This window comes from Zosterops lateralis (genome assembly GCF_965231275.1).
Source record: "Zosterops lateralis genome assembly, chromosome: 9".
Lineage (NCBI taxonomy): Eukaryota > Metazoa > Chordata > Aves > Passeriformes > Zosteropidae > Zosterops > Zosterops lateralis.
In genome coordinates, this window is record NC_139769.1 from 27804283 (window position 1) to 27819765 (window position 15483).

General features: G+C 37.5%; 1 protein-coding gene across 6 annotated transcripts in view; it reads left to right on the forward strand.

Annotated features, from left to right (window-relative positions):
- RALGPS2 (Ral GEF with PH domain and SH3 binding motif 2) overlaps positions 1-15483 on the forward strand; it is a 113325-nt gene that overhangs the window by 43075 nt on the left and 54767 nt on the right. For all 6 annotated transcript variants that reach the window (XM_083867202.1, XM_083867201.1, XM_083867205.1 and 3 more), the window contains exons 6-8: positions 3349-3438; positions 6616-6708; positions 10796-10922. In XM_083867202.1, the coding sequence (XP_083723328.1) occupies positions 3349-3438; positions 6616-6708; positions 10796-10922 (310 nt within the window). The remainder of the gene's footprint in view (positions 1-3348; positions 3439-6615; positions 6709-10795; positions 10923-15483) is intronic.

The window sequence follows — 15483 nt, forward strand, 5'->3', positions numbered from 1 at the left end:
AACTGTGGTGCCACAGAACTTAAAATATTAGAGAAACTTGTCAGCTAGATTCAGTTGGAATTCACAATGGAACAGTTTTAAAGGAAGAGATCCCAATTGCAAAAGGAGAATTTTATGTTTTACTGACTGTGTTTATGGGATTTTTTGGGGGGTGTTTTTTCATCCTTTTTTAACCCAAATGCAAACATTGTATAAAGAACTTTTTCTTGAATATTATAGTGTTGCTGAATTGCAGTGGATTTAACTGGGATTACTGGAAATTAAGGAATGGAGTGGCTAGTATGCATGGAAGATATCTGAAAGAAAAATCCAGAAACTATTAAAGGGATATTATTGTATTTCCCTATCTTTTGATTAACCCAGAAAGCAAAGATACTTTTAGAAGCAATGACTATGAACTTAAAAGCACCAGTATAACAGAATTAGTATTTCAGATAAGGCAAACATGGGATAATTTAAAAACCTTAAGATTTGATTCAGGAGCAAATGTGTTCAAAGTTAAATCTGTTATTCTCAGTTGACCTTAATAGGGAAGAATATAAATATACAATTATATGTCAAGGCTTTAAATGCTGCCTTGAACTGATATCAAAGGTATTGATACTCAGAGGCTGGGAGTCATGTAGCTGATTGATGTTGATATAATAACATTTAAATGCAACAAGAGAGGGTTATATGGAACAAATACGTATTATTCATGAGAAGAATGAAATAAAAGTGTTTATTTAAATTATTGCTTTTTCAATATGTGCAATGCATTAGGTTATGGTGCTGTCTAAAGATACCAGTTAATAGACAAGACCAGCCAAAACCCAGTGTTTATGTCAGTAAAAACACACCAGAGAGGACTGGAAGTGGCTGAAGTGGAAGTGATTAAGTGTGTTTAATTCTGTATCTCCTGCCTGCTCTGTCACTGAAGGGACTGGAGTGCTCTAAGCTTCAAAGGAAATTTGTTCTGATTTGTTTGGGGTTTTTTTCTTTTCCTACAAGAGCTTGGAATGGTTGAGCTGAGGTCTGGCTGGGACTGGAACAGAGTCCCGGCTGCCTTGGGCAAACAAGAGCAATTGTGTGTCACAGTGTTTGTGTCTCTGTGGTGCCAGTGAACTTGCACAGAAGTCAGGACAAAAATCCCCCAATTCCCTCTGTCGGTCCTGGACTGTTGCTCTGTGTTCCGAGCAAGTGTCACAGTCTGGCCCATCACAGGCATTCTCATGTTCCATCAACACTCTGGGAACTTAAAACCAAAGACATTTGGGATCTTAAGGTGTAGTGCTGTGTGTGTTGTCCTTACCCGATTCCTTATAATACAGGAATCTGTGTTAAAAATTTAAATTCCCTTGATCCTCAACGGGAAAGCACCTCCTTAAAAACCTCATTGATCAGTCAGGGGAAAGAAAGTTCTTTTTCTAAGCTGTGTAACTACAGCAGAGCACTAAACTGAGGTCAAGCTTTTTATGACAAAATTTTGAAGTACTGTCAAATATTTTATGTATTCAGTACTTCTGTATTTGACAGAATCATAGAATATCTCAAGTTGGAAGGGGCCCATAAGGATCATGGAGTGCAAATCCCTACCCCTGCAGAACTCACTAAGGACACCTTCAGAATATTTAATTAAAGAAAATACTGGAGAAGACCTGGCTACAATATCTATTTTCATTTTCTACACGATGAAGAAAGTGCAAGAGTTTCAATTCTTTTTTTCTCTCACTCCTCCTGAGCTTGTCTGAGCACTTGGAGCCCTGTCCTTAAAGGAAAATTATTCTATAACAAAGGGAATGGCAATCTCTGTCATTTAAATACAGGTACTATCACTATGATTTTCAGATTATGCAATTTGATGATGTACCATCAAAAATGAGACAATTTTCCATATTTTCTCCTTTTAACTTTAAACAGTGGTTTCAAAACATCTGCCATTTTTGACCATGGTGATATGCTGGGATTTTTTTTTAATTGCATGGAACCAATTTTTGTTTGTGAGCATAATGTGGTTTTTCAGCAGATATTTTGATTTGCAAAAAAGAAAAAGAGGAAAGAAAATGAAGAAAAATGAAAGGAAAGAGAAACCTGAGCTCCATAGTTAATTCTTTCCTGGCTAACACAATCTTAGACAAACAGACCAAAGGAAAGTGATTCTTATGCAAGATGTTTGTGAGGATTTTTTGTGGGTTTTCTTGTCATTCTTCCATTTCTCAGTTCCAAAGAGCTGTTGTGATTTAACATCCCAGTTTTCATCAGATCTCTGTAGCTTCACTGCAAATGTAATCATTTTGGAGGTGTGGATCTTCTTGTGCCCTTCTGTCTTAGGAGCTATTGTACTATACCAAGTGGAACAGGACATTTCATTTTTCTAATTAAGATTTTGGCCAGGAACCTGAATACATACACAAAGTTAGTTTGCAAGAAGTAGTTTAGCATCACTTAAAAATCAAACCAACATAACGTGTTGAAAGGTTTTCATGTATAAGAGTAAACTTACAGTAAATTTCTTCATACACTGTTTTCAGTAGTTTTGTAATTACCAGTCATGCTGTATCTTGATGATAATTAATTTTTTTCCTAACTCCTAGAAAATACATAAATAAAAGCTGCAATATTTGTTACCCTTTGCTAGTTCTTTGCTACTGCTTTATTACAGTTACAAAGGTGTTTAATTTTTATCATTCTTTGTGAGGGCAGAGGGTGGGAGGAAGGAGAGAATAGAAAACAGTGGAGTTTACACATATTACCAAACACTTTTACAGTGCAGCCTTTATGAGATTCATGTTAGTATGAAATGCAGCAACCATTCTTTATACTGAATTTAGCAGGGATCTTATGCACCAGTGAAGTCAGTCCTAGAGAGCTTAACTAAGAGTATGATGCTGTGCTGTACCTCAGCAGGTAATTGGCATAGCCAGAAATAAGAGTATAAACTAGAAGCTGGGTTATGACAGAGCTTCCTACCTTATGTTCTAATTTTGTTCAGGGTTAATTTTTTTTTTTTTGAGGTGTTGTAAATGTCAATGAACTGTAGTTGAAGCTGTTCAATTCATGTAAGAGTTGAGTAACGCAGCTTTGATGTTGTGGGAGAGCAAACCAATGGCTATGATTTGATGTTAGTGTTTATATTCCTTCATTTTGTGGGTTTTTTCATAAAATTTCCTCATGATTTTATTTTCCTGGGACAGCACTGTTCGAAGTTCGAGTGTTTTGCCATTTGCTTTGTGTGTGATCTCATCCTCAGCTTTGCCTGAACTGAAGTCTGTTTCCATTGATCATATTTCCATAAAAATAAATAAAACTTTTAAAGTATAGTGTTCAAACTCTGTATTTTTAAAAGGCTTTTTTTTTTCTCCATTTTAGGTAAGCTTCTGGGTTGTTAGAGAGATTCTGCATGCACAGACTTTAAAAATAAGAGCTGAGGTTTTGAGCCACTACATCAAAACTGCAAAGGTAAGACTTTTTATTGTGAAGGGAGTGTGGGATTCACCGTGATCAAAGGGTTTATACCCAGTTTGGTGAGTTCAGAAATACACATGGGGAAATGTTTGTCTGATACCTGACTTAGCTGTGGTTGTTTCTGTTGACCCCAGTAACTGTTTGGCTTCTGTGTTGTCACAAAGTGTACAGTCAATTTAAACAGCATTAGTCAGAACAGAAATAGTTTGTTTGCTTTTACCATTGGAAGGAAAGAATCTTTTATCTCTTACTCAAATAATGTCAACTTTAAAAATGTGGTTTGAAAAATAGACTTTAATTCAGAAGACATTTTGGAGCTCTCAATCTTTCCTAAAGCCTTTTGGACTGACATTCAAAAGAAAAGGGTCAGCAAATCTGGAGTGACAAATTGCCCTTCAAATAGATGAAACTTCTTCACAGGAGTGAGACGAAAGGGATGGTTTTCAAGTTTCTGCTGTCAGATAGTGCCTGCTTTTTGCTATAGCTGACTGCTATGACTACCCTAGGTTGCCTGCAAAAAAAAAAAAAGATGTAAAATATTTGTAATTAATTTTGTTTTCAAGTGCATTGCCTGTCTTGACAAGCCCTTTTTTAATGAAGCAATATTTTACTCCTGTGGGATTTGACTCTCAACTCTGGGCAAAGCAAAAGCTGATTTTGTAGGATTCTACAGGCTTTGCTCAATAATCTTGATGTGGTCATAAAGGGTTAATGATCTCTCTTAAACATCTTTTATATCTGATGAGTTAATGTTATCTTCATCTCATGTATTTTTAAAAGTCAATTCTCGTGCTTTTGTTTGAAATACAAACATAAAAAAATTGGCTTCATGATCCATATTGCCTCAATAGGAAGGGGAGGTTCAGCTCTATGTGGCCATAGTGCAGAACAGGTGTGGGAAGCCATGTGGGCTCAGCTCTGCTTCATACTGGGATGGGACTGGCCAGTGCTGGGTGTTGTGGGCTCATCACCCTGAACATGCCTGACCTCACCAGTGCACTGCAGGCTGCAGTGTCTGCTGGAATGCTGCTCCTTGGAGGCAGTGATGTGCTCTAACAATCAGATAATTGAGCTTTGCTTACCTATCAGCTGTAAAAATCAGTTACAAAAAGCAAGAAGCTCTGTATGGGGTGGTTTTTATATCAGTTAATTTACTTCAGTGCTTGTTACCTTGGCTTTGCTTTCATATGGCTGCTGACATGAAGTTACTGCAGTGGGGGCTGTTGGAAGGAGTTTCTGTTACCCAAAGCTATTATCAAAGCAGCTTGGTACCAGAGGTCACATTAATTACCCTTTCTTTAGAGAAGCTTTAAATCCACTCCACAGTGAATTCTTGTGCTGGCAACCTATTGTATAGCTGGAAGTCCTTAAATGGTGTCTCATCTATACTGCTTAATGTGTGAGGTAATTAGACCCAGCAGCTGCATTCCCCTGAAGTTCCCAGACTGTCCTGGTTGGTGATGGCTTCTGTTTCACTGCTGCAGCAGCTGGGAAAGCCCTTCTTTTCATTTCTGATCAGCTATACTGTCCTTTGGGACAGTGAACTTTATTGCCTTGCTTGGGATCTGTGTGTGAGGAAAAAGGTTATTGTGTAAGTGGAGGGACAAACTTCAGCAGGACTAACTTCAGTTACAGGGAGGGTAACAGGACTGTTGTGTATGACAAACATCCAACCCCTTTCACCTTGCCCCACAAAATACTGATTACCCTTTACACTTGGTTACTGAGGAATCCTCCCAAAAGAGGATGAGGAGAGGGAAGCACTTCATCAGAAGGTTTGGGCAAACTTCCACTGTTAGCAGGACATGCTGGAATCGTGGGGGTCTGAGCACCCAGGCTGGAAATGCTACTGGGGTGCCATTAAAAGTGGCATTTGTGACTAATACTTGTGAGGACTTTGTTCCAGAGAAGGCTGTAAGTTTCCTGGCAGTGTGTTAAGTGGAGAGAGAACAATTTGCCCTATTCCAAAACTGTTAGCCGGAAACACATCCTTGGGTTTTGGCTTTCGCCCTTCCCAATAGAGGCTCTCCTTTGGTGTTCAGCATTTAGTCAGTATTCCTTTGGTCTAGTTTTTTAGTCCTTTTGCCTCATGAAAAGCTTCCTAAGCAAGAAGTAAGCTGAGTTTCAAGTAAGAAGGATTTCTACCATTTTGTGAATAGGAAGGGTTCCTTATTTCTTTTTGCTGGAATCCTAATCTACTTTGGTGGATATTCCAGATGGATGAAACAAGATCTGCAAGACTGTGATTGAGTATCATTTCTCCTTAGCAAAGCCTCTCTGTTTGGGGTAAGATCTCAGTTTGGGTGCACTGCACCAAAAATGAATGTAGTTTGGATCTCTGGGAGCTCACAGCTATCAGAAGAGTCGAGATTGCAGAAGAGCTTCAGGAAGAGCATTTTCCTCCAGACTGTTTTTAAGCTTTCATGACAGTAGTACCAGTAGTTACTTGGCTAAGGCAGTGGATAGTTTTGGAGACAGAGGGAAAGGAAAAAGAAAAGGGAGGGAAATTCCAAATGTGTGAGAAAATGCACTTAAATCAGTGTTTTGTAGAGAGTTTTTAAGGGAATTCTTTTACCCTAATGTTTTTGCTGTTCAATTTTGATGGGGCTGTTGCTTTCCACTAGTTACTTGTCATACCCCAGAAATGGCCTTTCAGTGATAGGAGTACTCCAGGCCTGTGGTTTTTGAAATTTACCTCCTTGATTTCATCCTGCTAAGAAATTTTTTGGGTGTTTTGATGTAGCCTTGGTAGTTGCATAAACTTTTGGTACTGACATGATTACATCATTCACCATTGGGTTGTCCTTTCTGGCGTGTTTTTTTAAAATACTCTTGAATGCTATGAAAGGAATTTGTTGGGTTTGAATGTCAGAAAATTTCTGGCACTTCTAATATATTCCCCAAGATGTGTGTCTATATAGATATTTTTAAGGGTCCTCTGTGGGCTATGAAACAGCTAGTTAGTCTAATCCAAAAGCAGAGAGATGCAGTAATGAAAAATTAGGAGGTGCCATAAAAAGTGGTCCGTGTGCACAGCAGTTCACTGTAACACTTCATTTCAGACCATGTGAGATTTCGGCATCTTTATATTGTTATTTATTCTGTATTCACTATTGACAGCACTCAGAATGTTGTTCATTGTTATAACTTTTGTCTTTTTTTTGTCCTCAGAAACTGTATGAGCTGAATAACCTTCATGCTCTCATGGCAGTGGTGTCGGGCCTCCAGAGCGCTCCCATCTTCAGGCTGACCAAGACGTGGGCGGTAAGTGAGCAGCAGGACAAGGGACTGGGGTTAATTTATTCTCAGGTAAATACAACATTCTGGAGCTTGTTTTCAAGGGTGCAGCAGCTACTACAGAGAGGTTTAACTTTGTTCTGCTGTGTACATAATGCTCCTAGTTCCTCCGAAGTCTATGGTTTCCTCTAAATTTTTTTTTTTCCATTCTGCTGTAGAAATATTTTCCTCTGAAAAATAGTTCCCTGCAGATTCTGCTAAATGCAGAGGCTTCTCATGTGGCCAGAAGCTATTTTGTATTCAGTTGCTGGAAAATTCTGAATGCCAAAGCGGGTCATACTTTAATCTCTTGCGGTTGGAATTTTTTTTTTTTTTTTTTTTTTTTTTTGTATGGAGAGCAGATGCTCAGAAATTCTTGATTCAGTTTCCCTAAAGAGATTTGTTGTTTCTCTGACTGATAACTAACTCTAGCATGTTTCATTATAATTTCATAGTTACAACTCCTTTAGAAGGTATATTTGTAGCTCTGCCTTTGTACGGTTGTGAAAGGACAGTATTCTTTGGAATCATTTTTATTTGTCATTTGTTTTTAATATTGTTTATCATTGTATCCTTGATAAGAATATTAGGAATTACTTTTGCTCATTGATACTTTAGACTTTAGAAAACAGTCCTTATTCAGCCACATATTGTGTAGTTTTTCAGCTGTTTTGGATGAATGTGACATTCAGTGTGGCAGAAAAAAATCGGGTGACTGTGAGATGCTCCTGTGCAAGGGACACATATAAATAGATTACTAAAAAAAGCTGAAAACTTTCACTGTACACACATCAGTGCAACCTTGGATGTTGCAGAAAGTTTGTGTGACAACTGCATGAAAATGTCATTTAGTTGATAAATTTTCCCAAATTGAGTATAATTCACTTCTGCCAAGATACTCATCTGGAGTTCTGGTCACATTTCGCAAATGCACAATTAAGTTAGACATTGCTTCCAAATACCAAAAAATATCTCTGAGGAAATCTTAGTGAAATTAACACTTCAAAATGATCTCAGGGAGAACTTCTGGTTTTCAGATTTTATGTTGATGAATTGATGCCTCAACAGTTTTCTGTAACTGTGAGGCCAAGTTGATTTTTAAATCTCTTTTTGTACACAGCTCAAAATAAATGTGACTATTACCATATATTAATTGCTACATTATACATTAATTATTACAATTATACATTATTATTATTATTATTATTATTATTATACATTAATTAGTACCATGATGATGCCATTCAGAACTGAGAGTCCCCAGTTCCTTTTGATGCTTGGTTATGCACTAGTTTGCACACACTATTTGTATGCTCTTGACATATGTATCAATCTTTACAGTTCATCCCTCTTCCAACCTCTGAAATTCCAGGTAATTTCTCCCACATTTGTGCAGGTGTTTGATTCATCTTACAATTCCAGGCAAGTCTGTACTTTTCATCATCTTACATAAGCCTTTGCAAATTCCAGTTGTAGGGTAGCTCCCAGCAATGTGTGCACTGCAAATTGATTTAGTTGTCCTTCTCTTGCAAGTTCAGCTTATAAATTCTTGAAGATAATTCTAAGCCTTTGGCTTTCTGTATATTAAAAGCAAGAAAAGGAACACCAAGTCATTTGAGTCACAAAGGCATTTGGGTAAGTTACACAGGAATCCTACAAAACCTTCAACAAGGATGAATTTCTTCTCTGTTTCTGAGATGGTTTGTAGCAACCCTCAATCAACTCGATTTACAAAGTCAGGAAAATAGCTGCAAATATTTATTCGCTAAAAAAATAAAAAGTCACCTTTAATGGTTGGAATCTAGATTTGAAGGGAGCCATTGAATACTTGCTTGGTAATCTAATGTTCCTAAAAAAGATGAAATTCATGTCTTCTGACAGTATGTCTGAATTTGTCTGAAATTTGTCTTGCTCATTGCCTGAACACACACTCTGAACTCTGGAGAATAATAAGTGCTGCTTTTAATGTGTGACCTGCCTCATTCAAAACTTGAGAAGAATTGTGAGCCTTTCCAAGAAAGTTCACAGAACAGAATAGTCAGCTTCTCTCCATTTAATGTAAAGGAATTCTAGATGACCAGTGAGGGTTTGGGCAATAAAGCAAATAATCATTAAATATGTTAAGTGGGGTAGGCCAGTGTCCTGAGACTTCATCTCTTCTTGCTGGCATTTCAAAAAGGTTGTATTCAGTGCTAGCACTATAGTTAGAAAGCCAAGAGCAATTTAGAAGGCTCCAAATCCTTCCCTGCTGCTATAAACTGTCAGCTTTTATTGTCTCTGCATATGTACAGCTCTTTATTGTTCTTTTCATCCAAGACACAGAAGAAGAAACATTATTTAAAAAAGAAGCAGCTCCAAAACTGAAGGACTAAGAAATGGGTCCTTATTGGCCCTCACAGAAACACTTTTAATATTCTTGACTTCTCTGGACTTTTCTCCTGAATGCAGGAGGTGGAGGCATGGCATGGATTGGCCTTGGAGCACCAGGGGAAGTCATGCAGGATCAGCTTGTTACAAGATGATCCAAAGAGCCTGAAAAGATCCATCAGACTTGAATACGTGTGCAAATCATCATGTTTTGAGGAAAATACAGTCATTTCATTCAAGTTTGAAATCAGGCCATTATTGTATCTGTTAGTCTTGTCTTACCTTTCAGTCTGCAAAACCATGAAAACCTTTCAGACATTAAATGATGGCAGAATGTTTTAGGATATTATTAGATAGAAGCAAGCTAGTTCAGGCTGATAAAACTGGAACCAGCTTTGAGAAGATGAACTTCAAAAGATAAATGTCATGTTTGGGTGGTTGGAAAGGAGTCATGTCAGTCTGCTGCTTCCTTCTCCTGGAACAGTCTGCAGTTCTAATGAATAGAGATACTGTTCATTTGAGTATTGGAACCAAACCTAAATTAAAGATGCAAATTAATTGCTGGAATGGTAATGATGAGTATGTCTTGGGAGACAATTACTCTCAACTAGTGGATTTCTCCTGAAAGCCAGTGTTTAGTTTTTCTGTCCTCATGAAGAGTTGGGTGTAGGCAATGGAAGTAAAAACAAATTATTTCAGCAGTGAATTTACAGAAGGGAGACTTCACTTCTGTCAGGCTCACCTAGGTTGATCTGTAACTGAAGTGAAATGGGAATATGCATAGAAATTCAGTTATCTGACCCTTGTAATTGCAATGTATGGGAAAAACTGTGACTGGGACTTGGAATGGTGAATCTCCTGCCAAAATATTGGTTGGGAACATCTTCCACCCTTTGTTAAATTCTGACTCTGAGTTGAAGTGAAGACTTTGAGGCAGTTTTGCAGCAGCAGTTCAACAAGATGTTTGGAAAATAACTTACTTTCCCCATCTTACAAAGAGAGCTTGGTTGTTGTTAATTCTGTCTAAGGAAGGGATTGGAGGCAGGAGGAATGATAAAGAAGGAGAACCATGACTTACAAGTTTTCTGTTCAAAGTGGACATTTCTGTAATATTGAGGGCCAGTAAAATTGCCAGTTGGCAGATGAATACAAGTCCATGAGCCTTCTATAAAAAACCATAGATAAAATCCTTACTCAAATCCAAGATAGAGCCCATACTAGCCACTCTGGAGAGAATTGACTCCATTTCATCCCAAGCCTACGCACTTATGGATAATCAGAGTGAAAATGTTACTGGCATGAATATTGCTGATGTGGACAGCACATGAGTTTGTGATGTGTGTTAGCTAGATTTGTTTTTTGATAACTTACATTGCCTCAGAAGGATCCTCCAGGACACCAGCATGTTTACCTGCTTAATTTTTAGAAGTCTTTTTAAATTTAACACCCAGAATTGATGCTTTTCTTTGTAAACTTTCCAAGTGCTCCTCTTCAAGGAGTAAATGATGTAATTTTGAAGCAGTTGAGTTAAAAAAAAAACAACCAAACCACCAAAACAAACAAACAAACAAACAAAAAAACCCACCAGCGCATCAATTACAACAACAACAATGGGGAAGTGAAAATTTGCGCCTGTAAGGGTAAAAGAGAAAATCATAATGATCAAACTTAAACTCATCTGGTTTTGCTTTCTATTTCCTTTGCCTAGTTGCTGAGTCGGAAGGATAAAGCCACCTTTGACAAGCTGGAATATGTTATGAGTAAAGAAGATAACTACAAAAGGCTTAGAGACTACATCAGTAGCTTGAAGATGACTCCTTGTATTCCCTACTTAGGTAAGCTGTAGCCTATTTCTCCACTAATTACACCACCTAAACACCATCTTTTAAGCATTCAGGAATCTCTGAGTACTTCAGTGGAGAATCTACAACCTGAGGTGATTCTGGACACTCTGTATGTGGCAGGACAGAACCTCAGAAAGAAAATACCTCTTAAAGCTCACAACCACTGCAGGTTTTACATCCAGTATCAGTTTTCCAGGAAACTATTTTGCCACGTGTTGTACAGATACAATGACTTCTGGAGAAGTAGTTCCATTGTTATGCCTGCTAGCCCTCCTAAATACTGAATACTTGACTGTTCTAGTAATGATGGCTTTTAATTTATGAGAAGCTACAAAATCACAAGCCTCTGAGAGAAATAAATATAGAGTTAATAAATTAGAGTTTGGAACATGCTAAAATCTGGAGATATTGCTGCATTTAATATACACCAATGTGACAAGAGAAACTAGATTGTTATAACTGATTCAGCCTTATGGAATAACTATTAGTAAATGATAATCCTATGTATCTAAAAACTAGATAAATACATTTAATATGTATTGGTTTTGTTGTCAAGCTACTTTAGTGTTACTTAAACTAAATAGACATTAAAATGATGTGTGCTGTTTTTAATGTGGCTTTTGGTTCATGCAATGTTGGTAATCCCATAAAATTAAGGAAGTGTGTATCCAGTTCTTCATATTTTTGCAGGTAACAAGTTGCTCTTACACCTGAATTCAAGATGAGTTCTTGTGGTTGTTAAGACCTATTAAACTGTCATCTCTGTTCCTGAATTTTGATACTTCCTTTATCCTGCTGGACTGTTAACTTTTCCAGGATTAATTGGTTGAATTACTTGAGTGTGGGGACCAGATTTTAATGCTCTGTAATGTTTGTCATTCAGGGCCTGAATTGAAAGGCACAAAAAGGAAACCAAGCATTATATAATGTGGTAAAACATGGAGCTTTCCCATCTTGTGTATATGGACAATATAGACACTTGAAACATAGTTCTGAAATGCTTCTTATGCTGATGATTTTTACCTGTATGCCATGATTTTTGAAACATGAAGCCAGCATCAAATTGTTTTCTTGGTGATTGTAAAATTCCCAAAGAAGTATTGGGAAACAGTTAAGTTTTATTCAGTTACAGATGTTTTCCCCAGTAAGTAGGAGTTTCTTGTCTTTTACATTAGAATAACTTTTGGGCTTGACTTGATAGTTTGAAGTGAAATATATAATTCTTTTCTATTTAGAAAGAAATGCTCTTTACTGTGACCTGGTTTCATGTGATACCAGTTCTTATTAGTGACATAAGGAATGTCCTCCAGCCTTTTTAATTCTCCAAAGGAGTAGCAAATTCCCACTGGTGCACTCCCTCTCAAATTAATATTGTACAGTTTTAAAAAGTGGCAAAAAGAAAAAAATTGCCTTTAACATGCAGTCATAATAAATCTGGATCCACTTTGGAGGATTGATAGTTGAGTCCAAGTTTTTCATTTGATGAAAGCTTTAATCTCTGCTAAGACCTGAGTAGATTTGTTATTTCTTCAATTTCTTTCCCAAGGCACTTTTACTAATAAAATAATTTGGAAGAGAAGTAACTTAAATTGCTTGTTTAACTTACTGTTTTTAGCTTATCAGTTACAGGTTACAATTCCTAAAAGGAGTACTTCTGCTGTAAGATTCTCTAAGGGAGCAGTGCTGCTCCTGGTTTAAAACACGTAGGAAAGCCTACCTAGAAGTCTGCAGGTGGAAATGGTGATTATGGCACATGCAGGGAAGGGGATTCCCCAGGAGGACCATTCCCTCTCATGGTAAAAGGAGGAGTAGGGGGTTCCTCACTCCTGGTGGGGAGAGCCAGCAGCTGCCACCCTCCCCCAAAATGCTCTTTGGAGGAGTGTAGAGCATCAGACTTGCCACACAATTAAATTTGCCATTGCAAATCTCCTCTAGAGAAACACTGGCACTGGTTGTGAAGACCTCTGTTTGGAAGGTCATAGGGAAAATGAGCATATAAAGGAATGTCAGCTGCAATTTCAAGGATGAATGGTTCACCCTTATGCAGCCAAATACCAGATGTGAGTATAGATTTTTTCATGGCCATGTTGGCATTATAAGAGAAAGTTTAAATGCTTTCTTGGTGTAGCTTGTGCAATAGGAGTGGAGCCACAGAAGCACAGATTGTTGTCCGATTTCCACAGCTCACCCTCTGTGGACAAGATGATTATGTGCTTCCACATTTAACTGGGGCGGGGGGGGGGCGCGTGTGGAATAAAAATGTTTCTCAGCTCCTTGCAGCAATGATTGTGATGTGATTCCAGAACTCTAGGAATGCAGGTGAGAGCATCATCATCAGTGTGGACTCACCTACTTAAATGTGAGTGTGAAAAGCTGTGCAATAGCAAAAAAGATGTTTGGCACCAGGCCCTGGGTACACAGTGTGGGATACGTCATCAGTGTGGCATCACTCAGGCAACTAAAGCAGCCAGAACAAATGGGAGCTGTGTATGTGATGTTATATTTCACCTTAAAATAAAACTCTGTTCTCTAAGGGAGTCTTATTCCAGAGTTCTGGTCCATTTGAGATTGCACAATGAAACAACTGAGCCATATCTTGAGAAGTAAGATTTTTATTTAACTAAGCAGTACTACCTTGTGAGATATTTTTCTTATACCTGTCTTTGAGGAGTGATATCCAGAAAGAGAAAAGCTGAAAACAGGTTATTAAGTATTCATCTGAGGAATATTCAGCTGCTTCAGTGATAGTGCTTGCAACAGATTTTGGAAATAGATACGAAAACCATATTTTAGGTTTCATACCACTTGAATTTTCTTGAGGTTTGCCTGGTTAAATTTGGATTCATGGTAGAGGAATGGTGAAGGCTTTATCCCTCCCAAACAGACTGCTTCTGAATGCCCAGGACAAGGAGCCCGAGGGATACTACAGCCTCTTTTGAAAATCTTTCAAAAGAAAGTGTGAGAGAAAACATTGAACTTTTAAAGTCATTCACCCCGCTTAGAAAATTCAGCCTGAAAGCTACAAACTGATTGAGTTACAACCATTTGAAAGTGAATTATTGTACAGAGTATGAATCAACCTGAGAAAGACATGCTATGCTTTCCTTCTTCATAATCTTAAATTGACAGCTTAATTAACTCTTTCCTTTCAGAGCACAGCATTTCTACAGTCTGAGGTTTCTGGGTGGATTTTGTAATAAAGTTTAGTTAATGTCAATCCTGCAGCTTTAAATTGGGAAAGGCTCACTTTTTAGATGTCCAGTATATAAGATTTAATTATAAGGCTGAGTGCAAGCTAATTTTACTTTGGGGTTTCTGCAAAGTACACCTTTCACTGAGTGCACTGAATAAACACTGTTTTTGTAGCAGGCAAGAGCTTCTTGGGGTAAAATACGCTCTCTGCCAAGGAGAGGAAATCTGCCAGTTGAATGAACTAAAAGCTGTCAGAAGTGATCATTAAAGGAATGTTTTGGAGAGCATTTTCCTTTTTTTTTAAGTTTACCTGAACTGCTCTTCTATCCAGCTACCATAGAGAAAAAAGGACAGACTATAGAGAGTCTGAGTTTTAAGCATTTGCAATTAAAAAATATTTTGCAGGACACTCAATCAATGAGGTCTGTATGATATTTGTAACAAACAAATATTCCTTATATGAAGAACAATTTCAGAATTGTAATCATAAACATTTGTCAGTTAAAATTCTTGGAATTTGGGAATGGAATATGCTGGGACTGATTCCCCACCGCTGCCAACCCCAATTAAATATTGGTGGAACTGGTTGGCTTTGATCTCTGACCAAAGATTTAACTACAAGCCTTGCAGCCATACATTATCAATGAAGCTTTATCTCTGCTCCAGAGGGTGTGTTCTGAAAGCAAAATGCTGGTTTTTCTCCTCTGAATTACATACAAGGCTTTGCATAGTAATTGATATTGACAAATTAACATAATAATAATACTGTATTATTCTTTTAGCTATTATTGTCTCTTATTTTAAATAGGGACAAAGTTCTTTAAAATCCTGAAGGCACATATGAATTGCTAAACAAACACACTGGTTACAGTTCAGAACAGTGTTTTCAGTTTTACATAATATAAAATTAAATCAGGCAACCTATGGCTGATGGCTATAAGTGCATTTATTAAATAATTTTATATATCAGGAAGAAAGCTTTAGGTCAGAGATTCTGGTACCTAAAGCAAATGTTTGGTTGTATCTGATTTTGGAAATACATTGTTTTGAATCACCATGTAGTATAGCTTTTGTTAAATGTTGGGAAAGTATTTTTTATTTAATTTCTTAAATTACATATTAGTTCCAGTGGAAATCTGATACCTAGAAGCTAAAATTTAGTATAGACAGTATCAAAAGTTATATAGGTGTAATGGAAGGGATATGTGTGTGCCATAAAAGCAGCCCAAGTTTGGGATGTCAGTGAGAACACACTCAGAGCTGATTTCTAACCTTGGTTTTACTGTGGGAGCAGAAAGATGTGTTAGAGGAAAACTTCTGATATTCAGAGACTTATCTCTGTTCCTATGTGTGAATGCTG